Source organism: Chiloscyllium plagiosum, unplaced genomic scaffold, assembly GCF_037043375.1.
Source record: "Chiloscyllium plagiosum isolate Xiang-an unplaced genomic scaffold, Cpla_swu_hap1 HiC_scaffold_5, whole genome shotgun sequence".
Lineage (NCBI taxonomy): Eukaryota > Metazoa > Chordata > Chondrichthyes > Orectolobiformes > Hemiscylliidae > Chiloscyllium > Chiloscyllium plagiosum.
Genome location: NW_028270143.1, coordinates 127,397,643 through 127,414,172, shown reverse-complemented (window position 1 = coordinate 127,414,172; position 16,530 = coordinate 127,397,643). Strand labels below are relative to the sequence as shown.

At 49.0% G+C, this 16,530-nt stretch overlaps 1 protein-coding gene across 3 annotated transcripts in view; it reads left to right on the top strand.

Moving 5' to 3' along the window:
- Nucleotides 1–16,530, top strand: part of LOC122550181 (myosin-6-like) — a 145,651-nt gene that overhangs the window by 29,193 nt on the left and 99,928 nt on the right. For all 3 annotated transcript variants that reach the window (XM_087987647.1, XM_087987646.1, XM_087987648.1), the window contains exons 10-16: nucleotides 974–1,072; nucleotides 1,785–1,888; nucleotides 3,658–3,796; nucleotides 4,713–4,831; nucleotides 8,513–8,662; nucleotides 9,706–9,876; nucleotides 14,391–14,570. In XM_087987647.1, coding sequence (XP_087843773.1) covers nucleotides 974–1,072; nucleotides 1,785–1,888; nucleotides 3,658–3,796; nucleotides 4,713–4,831; nucleotides 8,513–8,662; nucleotides 9,706–9,876; nucleotides 14,391–14,570 — 962 coding nt within the window. The remainder of the gene's footprint in view (nucleotides 1–973; nucleotides 1,073–1,784; nucleotides 1,889–3,657; nucleotides 3,797–4,712; nucleotides 4,832–8,512; nucleotides 8,663–9,705; nucleotides 9,877–14,390; nucleotides 14,571–16,530) is intronic.

The window sequence follows — 16,530 nt, the reverse complement described above, 5'->3', positions numbered from 1 at the left end:
CCTTGGAAGAGCATCCCTCTCAGAACCACCCTCCTACCCTGTAACCCTACATTTCCCTTAGCTAGGTCATCTAACCTACACATCCCTGAACACGATGGGCAATTTAGCGTGGCCAATTCACCTAACCTGCACATCTTTGGATTGTGGGAAGAAACCAGAGCACCCGGAGGAAACCCACGCAGGCACGGGGAAAATGTGCAAACTCCACACAGACAGTCACCCGAGGCTGGAATCGAACCTGGGTCCCTGGCGCTGTCAGGCAGCAGTGCTAACCACTGAGCCTCCTGCTGTCAGGTGCTGTAGATTGACCCACAATGCCCTTAGGAAGGGAATTCCAAGATTTTGGCCCAGCGACAGTGAAGGAATGATGATATATTTCCAAGTCAGGATGGTGAGTGGCTTGGAGGGGAACCTGCAGGGGATGATGTTCCCCTGTCCTTCTGGGTGGAAGTGGTCATGGGTTGGGAAGGTAGGATCTCTATTTGAAACTTAAACAGAAACAGCAGCCCATTCGGAAATTGCATAAAAATTTACGCAGGAGGAAATCTGATGGATGTGAGCTCTCAGAGCATGTAGGCTTGCCAGTTTGTAATGAAATGGACAGTGTGCTAAAGACATTCCAAAGATGGGTTGGTTTGAAATAGTTTGGGGAAATGGTGGACACATTGTGTGAATACATCAGAATGAGAACTGTAATGATGCCTTGCAGAAGGAATGGGTGAAAATCGACCTCAACGAATTCAGGGGGAATAACTCACCTTGGCTCTGAATTACAGTCACAGAGTAACTCAAAATAAGGGGCAGAATGAAGCATGGGACTGAGGGGGGAGAGAATGTCAGAATGAAATGAGGGAATGTACAGACAGATTTTGTCTCTGGACAGGGAGGTCTCTGAATACCTGTCGTAGCTGTAGATAAAGAGTGGGGATTGTTTTCTGCCAAGGTATTAATCAATATTTCTTCATCTGTTCAGACTTGCTGGAAAAGTCACGTGTTGTATTCCAACAACCTGGGGAGCGGAGTTATCACATTTATTATCAGATCCTGTCTGGCAAGAAAAAGGAACTTCAAGGTAAGGAGCAGCATTAGAGAGAGAGAGAGAGAGAGAGATCAATGGATTTACAGTGTGGGAGCCAGACACTCTTAGTTAAATGGAAAAGTCCATCAGCCTCATAGTCAATGCTGGGAGAAAATGAGGGCTACAGATGCTGGAGGTCAGAGTTGAAGAGTGTGATGCTGGAAAAGCACAGCCAGTCAGGCAGCACCCGAGGAGCGGGAGAGTCGACTTTTCAGGAATTCCTGATGAAGGGCATATGCCCGAAACGTCGACTTTCCCGCTCCTCGGATGCTGTCTAACTGGCTGTGCTTTTCCAGCACCTCACTCTCAGACTCAATGCTGCCATGTCCTTGACATCTCCCAATCTCGATAACCTCCTCCAGCCCTACAACCCTGGCTCCCCCATCTCCCAGCCCCTTCATGCTCCCCATTGGTCTCTGTGTCTTAATTAATCTAGACCCTATGATCTTCACAGATCACCTCACAGCTTGCTGTTTGAGTAAGATGCTGCTTCAGCCCTTCAGTCTGCCCAGACCTGACTCCCTCCTCTTTGGCTCAATGTTAACTTCTGTCTAAGACACACAACAGTGCATTAAAAACAGTTTCCCCACATATTGTTACTGCCTCAGGTTGGAATACCTCACAGCACAAGGAGTTAAGTTTCTAATCTGAACCAGGGACAGTTTACCATCACCAGAATCAAACTGAGTCCCCCTTCTCATTACAGATATCCTAATGGTCTCCACCAATCCCCATGACTACCACTTCTGTTCACAAGGAGTAGTGACAGTGGACAAAGTCGACGATGGTGCAGAGCTAATGGCAACTGATGTAAGTGTTTTATATTCCACATCTCACCATTCCTTTAAGAAGTGGTTGTTTAATCAGGGGGACATGGTGCTTTGGGAATGTGACAGGAATAATCATCCCGAAGCCTGGCTTAACGCTCCTGCCTTGCAGGTTCGAATCCCATCACAGCTGGAGTTAAAATTAATTCTCACTCATTCGTGAGGAGTGGGTGTCGCTGGCTATTTATTACCCATCCCCAATTGCCCAGGGGGAACAGGAATAAAACGAACAAATCTGGAATTAAAAGTTAGACTCAGCAATGGTGAGCATTGACTGTTTTAAAAACCAACCTGGCTCACTAATGTCCTTCAGGGAAGGAAATCTGCCATCCTCACCTGGTCTGGCCAACATGTGACTCCAGACACACAGCAATGTGGTTGACTCTGACCTGCCCTCTGAAATGGTATAGACAGCCACTTGGTTCAGGGGCACTTAGGGACAGGGAACAAAGCCAATCCTTCCAGTGACATCCACTAACCATGAAAGCAGGAAAATAAACCCCTGTTAAGGGGACTCTGCGGCCTTTAAAATCCACTGACGAAATATTAAATATGGAAACTCATCCAGGTTTGTGGATAATTCTGTTGTTTACATATATTTGTATTTTTATATAGTTTTATTTATACTTTATAGATAACAGTCTGAGGAACCGTGAGGTAAACATGCACACAATCCCAGTGACAGTTAATGACCTCAGATTGCTCACAGGGTGGTGGTGCCCCTTTGATAAGACGGGAATATTCCTGACTGCAGGATGGGGGTTGTTTCAGCCTTCCCTTGATCATCATTTTCATCAGCTTGTGTCTCTCCTCAGCCTAATGATTTCTCAGAGCTCAGGTCGACAGTCTGAGATGCGAACAGGAATCGTAAATTTGAATTGAATTATTGGATGTGACAAAGCGAAGTGAATGATTACTCTGCGTTGAACCAATGAGCTTCTGGCTTGGTTGATGGGAACAGAGCTGAAGGAGAGAAACACTGTCAGACACACATCAGATATGGGATCACTGAATGCTAGGGGTATAAAGGATGAGGGTTATCCATCCTCCACCTTGAGCACTCAATACAATTGAATTGAATTGAAATGAGTTTATTGTCACGTGTACCGAGGCACAGTGAAATGTTTTATCAATGTGAGTTAAACTCGGTAAATGTCAATCCTTTTGGTTGCAGAATTCTTTTCCAATGAATGAGCAATCGGGGTTTCCCCTTCCTAAATTATAACAGCAGAGAATGTTTGTAAGAACTTTAAATCTTGCACCTTCCCTGTCATTGTGTGTGGTAATAGTTAACAATGTGTTTGCTGTCTGCAGGGGGCTTACACTGTCTGAGCCCCACCATGTACCTGTTCCTGTGCTCTACTCAATCGCACACTGATCTCAAAAGGGAGGGTATTACAGACTCTCACGGAGGATATTACAGATACACAGGGAGGGTATTACAGACACACAGGGAGGGTATTACAGACTCTCAGGGAGGTTATTATAGACTCACAGGGAAGGTATTACAGACTCTCTAGGAGGGTATTACAGACTCTCTGGGAGGGTATTACAGACTCTCGGAGGATATTACGGACTCTCTGGGAGGGTATTACAGACTCTCAGGGAAGGTATTACAGACTCACAGGGAGGGTATTACAGACTCACAGGGAGCGTAATATTGACTCTATGGGAGGGTATTACAGAGTCACAGTGCGGGTATTACAGAGTCACAGGGAGGGTATTACTAATCCTGTGTTTTTTTATTATTAGCACGCTATGGACATCTTGGGCTTTTCCACAGAAGAGAAATACAACTGCTACAAAATGGTGGGGGTGATCTTGCATTTTGGGAACATGAAGTTCAAACAGAAGCCAAGGGAGGAACAGGCTGAAATAGATGGAACAGAAAGTAAGTAATTAACACGAGTCCATTATTGATCAGGGTGGACGGGATTACTTTCATTTCGAAACAGTGTGCGATAGCAGTATAGCAGCTCAATAACACACTGTACAGCTCAGAGTGGCTGCAATACTCATCCATTAAACTGGGGTGGTCCATCACACAAGCAAAACCTGGAACTAAGCAACATTGGCTAAATAACACATATATTGAAAGCTGGTTAAAAATGGGAAACAGATGTTACTCATCTCCTTAACCATCAAGGGATGAATTTTATTGAAAGTTTCCTGCCTGATTCATGAGTAGGTTCTTATTTTCATTGATGGTCTTTGGAATCCTATTCCTCAAAAGGTGTTTGAAGCTGAGACCTTGCATATTTTGAAGACAGAGGTAGATAGATGTTTGAGAAGTGAGGGGGTGAAAGGGTATTGGTGAAAGGTCACTGAGTCCTGAAGCAGAGCCACTACATCCCAAATATTCACTCTGTTTCTCTCTCCAGCAACTTCTGACTTTGTGAAACGTTATCAGGGCCATGAATGTGGAATATTCACAGCAGCCATCACCTCACTGAACGGCTGAGTGAAATCAAAGGGCTTACTCCTGCCCATAATTTGCATGAATTTACATCTTACTCGGAGGTACATTCAATGACACTGGGTTAGCAGGCAGGAATTCTCCTTCCCAACAGCACTGCAGGTATCTCCACAAGCTCGAGACAACAAAGCAGCTCACCGTCACGGACTCCTGGGGCAATTATAGGTGGGCAACAGTTGTAGGTGCTGCCCTTGCCAGTGATGCCCAGATTGCATCACAGCAGGATGCAGCGGATGGTCACCTTTGAGGCATAGTCCACAACATCTCCTGGATTCGGAATAAAGCGTGGTTTTCCACTGATCTTTACTATCATCCCACCTTTTTGTAACAGGTGCAGATAAAGCTGCCTGCTTACTGGGAATTCGCTCGACAGACCTGATCACCAGCCTGCTACACCCTCAGGTGAAGATTGGTAATGAGTGTGTGACCAAGGATCAGAATGTTGGGCAGGTACGTGAATCTGAAACTCAATCAGCTCTGGCTGCACCCCAAACAATGCCAGCTATCCCTGCAAATGGAGCACAGCCTGGATAAATGTGAAGTGGTGCATTTTGGAAGGTCGAACTCAAATGCTGAATTTAGGATTAAAGGCATAAATCTTGGGAGTGTGGAGGAACAGAGGGATCTTGGTGTTCAAGTACCCTAGATCCCTCAAAGTTGCTACCCAAGTGGATAGGTTTGTTAAGAAAGCATATGGTGTTTTGGCTTTCATTAACAGGGGGATCGAGTTTAAGAGCCGCAAGGTTTTGCTGCAGGTCTACAAGTCCCTGGTGAGACCACACTTGGAATATTGTGTCCAGTTCTGGTCGCCCTACTATAGGAAAGATACAGAGGATTTGGAGAGGGTGCAAAGAAGGTTTACCAGGATGCTGCCTGGACTGGAGGGCTTGTCTTACTAAGAGAGGTTGACTAAGCTTGGACTTTTCTCTGTGGAGAGAAGGAGGAAGAGAGGAGACCTGATCGAGGTATACAAGATAGTGAGAGGCATGGATAGAGTCAATAGCCAGAGGCGTTTCCCCAGGGTAGGATTGACTGGTACACGGGTTCATAGTTTTAAGATATTAGGAGGAAGGTAGGTTCCTTACGCAGAGAGTTGTGAGTGCATGGAATGCGTTACCAGCGTGGTGGTGGAAGCAGAGTCATTAGAGACATTTAAGCAGTTGCTGGACATGCACATGGACAGCAGTGAATTGAGGGGTGTGTAGGTTAGGTTATTTTACTTTGGATTAGGATTAATCCTTGGCATAACATTGTGGGCTGAAGGGCCTCTTCTGTGCTGTATTTTTGTATGTTCTATGTTCTAACTCCTGAAGTGTCAAAATCCTGGAATTCCTTCCCTAAGGGCATTGTGGGTCTACCCACAGCAGACGGTTCAAGAAGGCAGCTCACCCCCACCTCCTTAAGGGGCAACTAGGGATGGACAATAAATGCTGGGCCCAGCCAGTGACACCCACATCCCATGAATGTATTCAGGACTGAGATGGGGAGAAATGTCTTCACTCAGAGAGTGGGGAGCCGGGGGGAATCCTCTGCCTCAGGAAATGGCTGAGGGCAAAACACTGAATGTTTACAAGAAGGTACCAAAACAGACATTGCTGAAAAAGCTCAGCAGGTCTGGCCGCATCTGTGGAGAGAGATCAGGGTTAATGTTTTGGGTCGAGGACCCTTCCTCCATTCTGACCCGAAACATTAACTCTGATCTCTCTCCACAGACCTGCTGAGCTTTTCCAGCAATTTCTGCTTTTGTTTCTGATCTACAGCATGTGCAGTTTTTTCAGTTTTCAAGAAGATGTTGTTCTTAGTTCTTAGAGCTAAAGAGATCAAGGGAATGGGGCAAGAGCAGGAGTAGAGGACTCAATTGGATAGTATTGAAAGGTGCAGCAGATTTAAGGGCCAAATGGCCTGTGGCTCCTATTTTCTATGATTTTAGCTGAAATGAAGTATCCATAATTCTCTGGGGGTTGAGAATTTGAAAGATTCACAACCTTTTCATTGGAGCAATCTCTACATAGGCCAGTCCTAAATGGTTAGTTCCTTAACGTGAGGCTGTGATCGTGTGTTTACGATCCTCCTGGTCATGTCTGGCCCCACCTCCCCCCCCCCCCCCCCCCCGCCACCCCATACCCCCACCCCCACTCCCACATTCCTGTGTATTTCAGTGAGATCTCCTGTACTCTGCGCAACTCTGGGCAGTTTCACCTCAATCTTACCCATTTCAGGAACACATCGAATGAACCTGTTTACCAAGCTTCATCTTTAGAAATGTAAAGAAAGGGATAAAAAAAAAGAAGTACAAAGCTGGGTGGGAATGCAAACTGTGAGGACAACACAAAGAGGTTGTGAGGAATTATAGACGGGTTCAGGGAGTGAGCATTAAGTCAGCGATGGAGTCTAATGTGGCAGCCAGGAGATTATTCTGTTTGGCTGTAGGAATGGAAAATTAGAATCTTACTTTACACATTCATTCCTGAATTTGTTGCTTTCTTTTGTAATTTACTTATTTAGCTTTATCTCCACCCATGCAAACACATCCTCAACCCTAAAATGGAAACAGGACTTGGTGCATTGCTCCAGGCGTGGTCTCACCAAAGACCTATGCAACTGTGGCAAGATTTCTTTATTTCTGAACTCCAGTCTCCTTCCAGGCAAAGCCAATCTGCCTTCCTCATTGGCTGCTGCCCCTGGATGCTAACTTGCTGTGTTCCTTGTCCAAACACACTCAAGTTCCTTCGAACAACAACCTTAACAAGTTGCACCAAAATAAAATATACCTCGCCTACAACCAAATTGAATAACCTCCCACATTATACTCCATCGCCGACTCACTGATCCTGCCTATAAGTCTGTGTAGCTTCTTCTTTGTGTCCTCACAGCTAGCATTATCAGCGAGTTTTATATCATTAGTAAACTTGGATACATTATTTGTAGTCTCTTTAAGTCATTAGTATTGATTATAAATATGGAAACTCATCCAGGTTTGTGGATTATTCTGTTGTTTACATATAGAGTCATAGAGATGTACAGCATGGAAACAGACCCTTCGGTCCAACCCGTCCATGCCGACCAGATATCCCAACCCAATCTAGTCCCACCTGCCAGCACCCGGCCCATATCCTTCCAAACCCTTCCTATTCATATACCCATCCAGATGCCTCTTAAATGTTGCAATTGTACCAGCCTCCACCACTTCCTCTGGCAACTCATTCCATACATGAGATATACTTGAGATATTTTTGAGAGAAGAGAGAAATTGACTAGAAATCCATGCAAACCCAAATCCTAAGTTTTACTTTAAGGGACAGAAACATTCACTGAAACTGTTAACTTGTTTCTCCGCACGGTAGTTTGTGCTAGCACTGCGCCACTGTTCCTCACTGTGGACTGGCCTTTCAGTCAATTGGCTTTTTAGTCTCTCCCACACACCGCTCCCTCTGGAGACTTTACTTCTTACAGTAAACTTTATGTCGTGAAACGTGAAAGGGTTCAGAAAAGATTTACAAGGATGTTGCCAGGGTTGGAGGATCTGAACTATAGGGAGAGGCTGAACAGGCTGGGGCTGTATTCCCCCTGGAGCGTCGGAGGCTGAGGGGTGACCTTATAGAGGTTTATAAAATCATGAGGGGCATGGACAGGATAAATAGGCAAAGTCTTTTCCCTGGGGTGGGGAGTCCAGAACAAGAGGGCATAGGTTTAGGGTGGGAGGGGAAAGATATAAGAGAGATCTAAGGGGCATAATTTTCACACAGAGGGTGGTACGTGTATGGAATGAGCTGCCAGAGGATGTGGTGGAGGCTGGTACAATTGCAACATTTAAAAGGCATCTGGATGGGTATATGAATAGGAAAGGATTGGAGGGATATGGGCCGGGTGCTGGCAGGTGGGACTAGATTGGGTTGGGATATCTGGTCGGCATGGACGGGTTGGACCAAGTTTGCGTGCTGTACATCTCTGTGACTCTATGTAAAGCACCTCTGCTCCCATATTTGAAACAAATTGCTGGATATACTCAATGAGGTCAAGTCTGCACTCCTCCTGCCCTTTGTCCGCACTGACAGGAGATCTGACCAACACCACATGGTTCTGGCTTCTGCCTGGACTCAGCTGGGCTTATTTTTTTTTGTCTGGTGGCAGGTCCTTTACGCCGTTGGAGCTTTAGCGAAAGCCACGTATGACCGAATGTTCACATGGCTGGTGACACGGATTAACAAGACACTGGACACAAAGCTGGCGAGCAAATTATTTATCGGAGTGCTGGACATCGCAGGCTTTGAGATTTTTCAAGTAATTCTCAATTCAGTTTTGAGTCCCACATAAGACGTTACTAAGAGTGGGTGGTGTGGGGGCTCATACAGAAAGGGGATGGGCTCAGTACATTGCCCCTTGTCAGACGGATCCACGCTGGGACCACAGCTATTTCTGATCCACATGGATGAGTGAGGGGGATAGGTCAGTCAGATTCACTGATGGTCTGTGTAACAGCAGGGGGAAAGCCAAGTTGTGAAGAGGGTGCAAGGTGTCAGCAGGAAATGACTCCCCTCCACTCACTGTGACTCACCACCCTCCCCTCACACTGCACACTCAGACCCCCAGCCAAGCCTTCGCCTAACACAGATCTTCAGCAGACCCAGTCACAGTCCGCAAGGTAGAGTGTGGAATCCCGAGGAGGGGGTCTCTCTGATGGTGGGGGCGGATTAGTCCCTCACAGGGGAGGGGTCTCTCTGTCTCTCTCTCTCTCTCTGACCTGGGGAGGGGTCTCGCTTTGATTGGGTGGGAAAAGGGCCCTTTCTGACCCAGAGAGGGGTCTCTCTCTCTCTCTCTCTGATGGGGAAGGGGTATCATTCTCTCTCTGACCGGGGATAGGTCTATCTCTCTCTCTTCTGACAGGGAAAGGGGTCACTCTCTGATGGGGGAGGGGTCTCTCTCTCTCTCTCTGACCGGGGAGGGGTCTCTCTCTCTCTGACTGGGAGAGGGGTCCCCCCCTCTCTCTCTCTCTGATGGGGGAAGGGTCTCTCTCTCTCTGACCGGGGAGGGGTCTCTCTCTCTCTCTGACGGGGAGAGGAGTCTCTCTCTCTCTGATGGGGGAAGGGTCTCTCTCTCTCTCTCTCTCTGACCGGGGAGAGGGGTCTCTCTCTCTCTGACGGGGAGAGGGGTCTCTCTCTCTCTGACGGGGAGAGGGGTCTCTCTCTCTCTGATGGGGGAAGGGTCTCTCTCTCTCTCTCTGACCAGGGAGGGGTCTCTCTCTCTCTGATGGGGAAGGGGTCTCTCTCTCTCTCTGTCAGGGGTCTGTGCCTGGCCCTCACTGATCACTCCGTTTCTCCCTGCAGCTGAACAGTTTCGAGCAGCTCTGTATTAACTTCACCAACGAGAAGCTGCAACAGTTCTTCAATCACCACATGTTCGTACTTGAACAGGAGGAGTATAAGATGCAGGGCCTCGAGTGGACCTTCGTCGACTTTGGTATGGACTTACAGGCCTGTATCGACCTGATCGAGAAGGTGAGGGGAAGGGGGAGGGAGGGACGGGACGGGGAGGGAGGAAGGGACAGGGAGGGGAAGGGAGAGGGAGAGAGGGGGAGGAGGAGGGAGGGAGAGGGAGGGAGGAGGGAAAGAAGGGGAGGGGAGGGAGGGAGGGAGGGATGGGGAGGCGGAGGGAGAGGGAGGGACAGGGAGGGGGAGGGAGAGGGAGAGAGGGAGGGAGGGAGAGGGAGGGAGGAGGGAAAGAGGGGAGGGGAGGGAGGGAGGGATGGGGAGGGGGAGGGAGAGGGAGGGACAGGGAGAGGGAGGGAGGAACAGGGAGGGGGAGGCGGAGGGAGAGAGGGGGAGGGGAGGGAGGGAGGGAGGGAGGGACGGGGAGGGGGAGGGAGAGGAAGGGACAGGGAGGAGGGAGGGACGCGGACGGGGAGGGGGAGGGGGAGGGAGAGAGGGGAGGCGGAGGGAGAGATGGAGGGAGGGAGGGGGAGGCGGAGGGTGGAGGGAGGGAGGGACGGGGAGGGGTAGGGGAGGGAGAGGGGGACAGGGAGGAAAGGGTGGGGAGGGGGAGGGGAGGGAGGGAGGCACAGGCAGGTGGGGAGGGGAGGCGGAGGGAGGGACAGGGAGGGGGAGGGGTAGGGAGGGAGAGAGGGGTGGGGAGGGGGAGGGGGAGGGAGGGAGGCATGGACGGGGGAGGGGGAGGCGGAGGGAGGGATGGGGAGGGAGTGAGGGGTGGGGAGGGGTGGGTAGGGGAGGGGGAGGGGGAGGGAGGGACGGGGAGGGGGAGGGGTATTGAGGGAGGGAGGGGTGAGGAGGTGGAGGGGGTGGAGGAGGGGGAGGGAGGGAGGGACGGACAGGAAGGGGGAGGGTTAGGGAGGGAGGGGGTTCGATGAGGGGGAGGGGGGAGCTCACTGCTGCCTGCAATGGAAAACAGAATCTGGGGCAGAGCTGAGACAGTACAGCTCCATCGTGTCTGTACCAGTCAGCCTCTGAGCAGTGGGGAAATCCTCGATCTGGGAGGTGTTTGAAACTTTAGTGCACACAGAGGCCTCTATCCCATCACCCTGTATTTACACGGGGAGAGTCCTCGACACTGACCCAGCTCCCTCAGAGCCAGCTCTCTGGCTGACACTCCTGTTTATATCTGTCAGCCAGGGCTCCCTGACTGAAACAGATTGACAGCCCCAATCAGGGAACTCTTATTCTATGGGGAGAAAGTGAGGTCTGCAGATGCTGGCGATCAGAGCTGAAAATGTGTTGCTGGAAAAGCGCAGCAGGTCAGGCAGCATCCAGGGAACAGGAGAATCGACATTTCGGGCATAAGCCCTTCTTCAGGAATGAGGAAAGTTTGTCCAGCAGGCTAAGATAAAAGGTAGGGAGGAGGGACTTGGGGGAGGGGCGCCGGAAATGCGATAGGTGGAAAGAGGTCAAGGTGAGGGTGATAGGTCAGATTGGGGTGGGGGCGGAGAGGTCAGGAAGAAGATTGCAGGTTAGGAAGGCGGTGCTGAGTTCGATGGATTTGACTGAGACAAGGTGGGGGGAGGGGAAATGAGGAAACTGAAGAAATCTGAGTTCATCCCTTGTGGTTGGAGGGTTCCTAGGCGGAAGATGAGGTGCTCTTCCTCCAACTGTCGTGTTGTTGTGGTCTGGCAATGGAGGAGTCCAAAGACCTGCATATCCTTGGTGGAGTGGGAGAGGGATTGCCTTCCTAACCTGCAATCTTCTTCCCGACCTCTCCGCCCCCACCCCAGTCTGACCTATCACTCACCTTGACCTCTTTCCACCTATCACATTTCCGATGCCCCTCCCCCAAGTCCCTCCTCCCTACCTTTTATCTTAGCCTGCTGGACACACTTTCCTCATTCCTGAAGAAGGGCTTATGCCCAAAACGTCGATTCTCCTGTTCCTTGGATGCTGCCTGACCTGCTGCGCTTTTCCAGCAACATATTTTCAGCTCTTATTCTTTGGGGTCCACTTCCTGACCTCGATACAATCACGACAACATTTTAAGTGGCTAATTCTGCATGGCAACACTTCTGCCAATCAGAGTCCAGTTGCCAACCAATCAGCACTCTCTTCTTAGACAGTATTCATGTTCTCCTTTCTCGTTGGAATTCCTGTGAGTTGTCCTGATGAGGGCAGGCCAAAGGGTTGGACTAAATGGTTCGACCTTTGGACTAGATTTCCCAGCATTGCTCCAGTGCAAACCTTATTGCCCTTACAATGAAAATTAGAACAATGGAAGGAACAAGACAACAACAGTCTGAATTGAGCTGGCATCCTGTTGAGAATCTTCCTCAGGGATTCAGAGGGAAACATTTCCAGCGGTCTGGCTCCTGACCCATGCCCTTGGGAGTTTGCTGCTATGGAATTCTTTACCACACAGGACTGTCAAGGCTGGGTCATTATCTTCAAGGCTGAGGTGGACAGGTTTTTTAATCAGAAATGGAATGGACGGTGACAGGGAAAAGGCAGGAAAGTGGAGTTGAGGATCATCAGATCAGGAACTTGGTGAGACCACACCTGGAGTTTTGTGTACAGTTTTACTGAAGTAAGGATATACTTGCCATCGAGTGAAAGCTCATTGAGCGGATGGATTCACTACCACAGAAGGCTATGGAGGCTGTGTCACTGAGCACATTCAAGAAAGAGATAGATTTTTGGAATGTTTAGATTGTAAACGCATCGCGGGTATGGGGGGAAAGTGGGAATATCGTGTTGAGGTAGAGGAGCGGCCATAATCAGGGAGGTAGGCTCAAAGGCCTGTGTTTCCAGATATAGGAAGTAATTGGAAGGCAAAATATTGGCATTGATTGCAAAGCAATTGGAGTCCAGCAGTAAAGGAGTCATGATATAACCATGGTCAGACAACACCTGAAACAGTGATCGTGAATGTTGGGTGAACCTCTGATTTAGTCTGCACAGGGGATACAACAGTGAACGTTCTGTGGATTGACGGGATATCAGAGTTCTCCTGTTGACAAGGGGCTGGACAAGTAGCATCTGTATTCTGTGAGAGAATGGAGAGAGATCTCACAGAGATGCACAGGTGCTGAAGGAGCTGGATAGAGTACACACTGAGAGGTCGTTTCTGCTGGTCAGAGAATCTGAAACAGGGAAACACAGTCCCAGAACAAGGCAGAGAGAAGAGGGGAAATCGCTTCACTCAAAGGGTAGTGCATCTTTGCAATTCTCGATCCCAGAGTATTCATGGCTGCTCCATCATTCAACATATTTATCTGTGGGGGTGGGGGTGGGAAGGGAGTCAAGTGAGTGTAGTTAGGGTTTGGAACAAAGGCAGTCATCTTGCACACAGCAAGATCCCACAAAGGGGAATGTGAAAATGACTGGATGGCCTGCTTTTGATGGTGTTAGTTTGGCTGTGAGTACCCCGAGATTAACTCCTCCTTAATGGCCAGGATTTGAAGTCTCCCTTGCATGATGAAAATTCACAAGATTGACACGCTGAGTGTTCAAATAAAATGTCAGAATTTGAGGGCAGAAAGATAACCCCACTTCAAAATAAAACTTCACAGTAAAATCAGAGAGGTTTTTTTTTCAGTTTATCCAATCACTGGTTGGGTCAGTATTTACTGCCCTGTCCCTAGTTGCCCCCTTGAGAAGGTGGGGGTGAGCTGCCATCCTGAACCTCCCGCTGCAGTCTGTGTGCTGTCGGTGGACTCACAATGCCCTTAGGGAGGGAATTGCAGGATTTTAACACAGCAATAGTGAAGGAACAACGATATATTTCCAAGTCAGGATGGTGTGTGCCTTGGAGGGGAACATGCAGGAGGTGGAGGTCCCATATATCACGGGATCATAGAATCTCTGCAGTGTGGAAACAGGCCATTCGGCCCAACAATTCCACACAGACACTCTGTAGAGACCCATTTCCCCAGCCTAATACTCTAAATTTCTCCTGAATAATGCTGCTAACCTACATATCCCTGAACACTATGGGCAATTTCCCATAGCCAATCCACCTAACCTGCACATCTTTGGAGTTTGGGAGGAAACCGGAGCACCCGGAGGAAACCCATACAGACACGGGGAGAATGTGCAAACTCCACACAGTCAGTGACCCGAGGCTGGAATTGAACCTGGGTCCCTGGCGCTGTGAGGCAGCAGTGCTAACCACTGAGCCGCCGTGCAGTCCAATATATCTGCTGTCCTCCTAGATGAAATTGGCCAGTTATTGCCCAGTACCAGACATTCCTGATGAAGAGCTTATGCCCGAAGTTTTGACTCTCCTGCTCCTCGGTTGCTGCCTGACCTGCTGTGCTTTTTCAGCACCATACTTGCGACTCTGAGCTCAGCATCTGCAGTCCTCACTTTCTCCCAGTACCAGACACTGTCTGGCTCCTGGAGTCTGCCCAAGGTAGGGATAGTTTCCAACCTCAGTGCCCCCGGACCCTGCCCAAACCCGCTGGTGTTCGGTCCTGGGTTTGTTCTTCACCACTCCCTACATCATCACCCACACTCTGAACCACCACATGCTGACGGTCTATCACTTTCCTTCCCTTTCTGTTGGAATGTTGCAGCCGTTGGGAATCCTGTCGATCCTAGAGGAAGAGTGCATGTTTCCAAAGACTACGGACGTAACCTTTAACGCAAAACTCCACGACAATCTCCTGGGGAAGTCGCCAAACTTTCTGAAACCGAAACCTGACAAGAAGAGAAAATATGAGTCACACTTTGAGATCCTGCATTATGCCGGAGTGGTGAGTAACCGGGACGGAACGGTATCCCAGAGCTCCCTGCGACATTCCGGGAAGGAACAGTATCCCAGAGCTCCCTGTCCCATTCTGGGAGGGAACAGCATCCCAGAACTCCCTGTCCCATTCGGGAGGGATCAGCATCCCAGAGCTCCCTGTCCCATTCCGGGAGGGAACAGTATCCCAGAGCTCCCTGTCCCATTCTGGGAGGGAATGCTATTCCAGAACTCCCGTCCCATTCAGGGAGGGAACAGTATCCCAGAATTCCTAGTCCCCTTCCGAGAGGGAACAGTATCCCAGAGCTCCCTGTCCCATTCTGGGAGGGAACAATATCCCAGAAACACACACACCCTCATTCAGACACACAACACACACATACACACAGACACATAGACACAGATGCACAAACACACACAGAAACACACGCATACACACGTACAGACACACAGTCAGACACTCACACAACACACACAGATGCACACATGTACAGACACAAGCCCCACACAGACATACACACAGACAGACACAGACATGCACAAACCCACACACCCATTTTAAAAGGGAATGGTATCTGGAAGAGATCCAGTGTGGGAGGGGAATCGACTGTGAGCAGGCTCTCCCAGCGAAGGTCATCATGTTCCATTCTATCACTCGGTCTCAGAGTATTTTCCTTTGATAAAAGTGAATAACATCCCAATGTACACAGGGAGAGGAAGGACACATTCCACACTCAGATAAAATCCGAGCTGAAATCCGAGCGCTTTCCAGGGAACTGTAACTTATATATCTCCCCATCCTGGGAAAGTTTCTGCACACTTCACAACCAATGCAGTCTTGTTGAAAAATAGTCCTTGCTGAAAGATGTCAGTCTCAAGGAGAAGAATGAGCATTTAGGTGAAGTTGACTGAGAGAAGATTTTTCACTAAAACATGGGATTGTCCCAGGACAGGCTCTGGAATCTCTACCGGAATGATCTCAAGAGGGATCCTGTTCCCCTTCAGTGTGTGGACTGAGCCAGTGTTCCACTGGGTGAAGAACTGAGTGGGTTTTTACCATCCAGCCACTCACTAACCTCCCTCTCCATCCCTCACACATCGCCAGGCCCACAGTATGTAGTCCCACTGAATACCAGCAGGTCAAGCAAGAAATTTTGACTAGAATTCCCTCCTTAAATAGTGGCTAAAACATAGTAAATACTAAAATACTGTGAAGCGCCCATGATTTAAATATAGCTATGTTAAAATCTGATAAGCTTCATGAGTGTTATTGGAGCTGTCCTCATCCAGACAAGTCGGGAATGTTCATAGAGTCCTACAACACAGAAACAGACCCTTCAGTTGAACCAGTCCATGCCGACCATGTTCCCAAACGTAACCAGTCCCACCTGCCTGTGTTTGGCCCAAATCCCTCCAAAGGTAAAAACGATGACTGCAGACGCTGGAAACCAGAGTTTAGATTAGAGTGGTGCTGGAAAAGCACAGCAGTTCAGGCAGCATCTGAGGAGCAGGAAAATCCCTCCAAATCCTTGCTATTGGTGTGCTTATCCAAATGTCTTTCACACGTTGTAACTGTACTCGCATCCACCACCCCCTCTGGCTCATTCCACACACTGACCACTCTCTGCCCCCTTGTGTCCTTTTTAAGTCTCTCAAAGTTTGTGAGAAGATTTGTAGCTCGGGTGCTCGTTGTTGTGGTTCTGTTCGCCGAGCTGGGAATTTGTGTTGCAGACGTTTCGTCCCCTGTCTAGGTGACATGCTCAGTGCTTGGGAGCCTCCTGTGAAGCGCTTCTGTGATGTTTCCTCCGGCATTTAAGTCTCTCTTCGCTCACCTTTAAAATACGCGCCCTATTTTGAAATACCCCACATTTGGGTAAAGACCCTTGTCATTCGCCTTATTTTGCCCCTGACGATTTTATAAACCTCAATAAGATCACCCCATAAACTCTGACACTCCAATGAAGGAAATC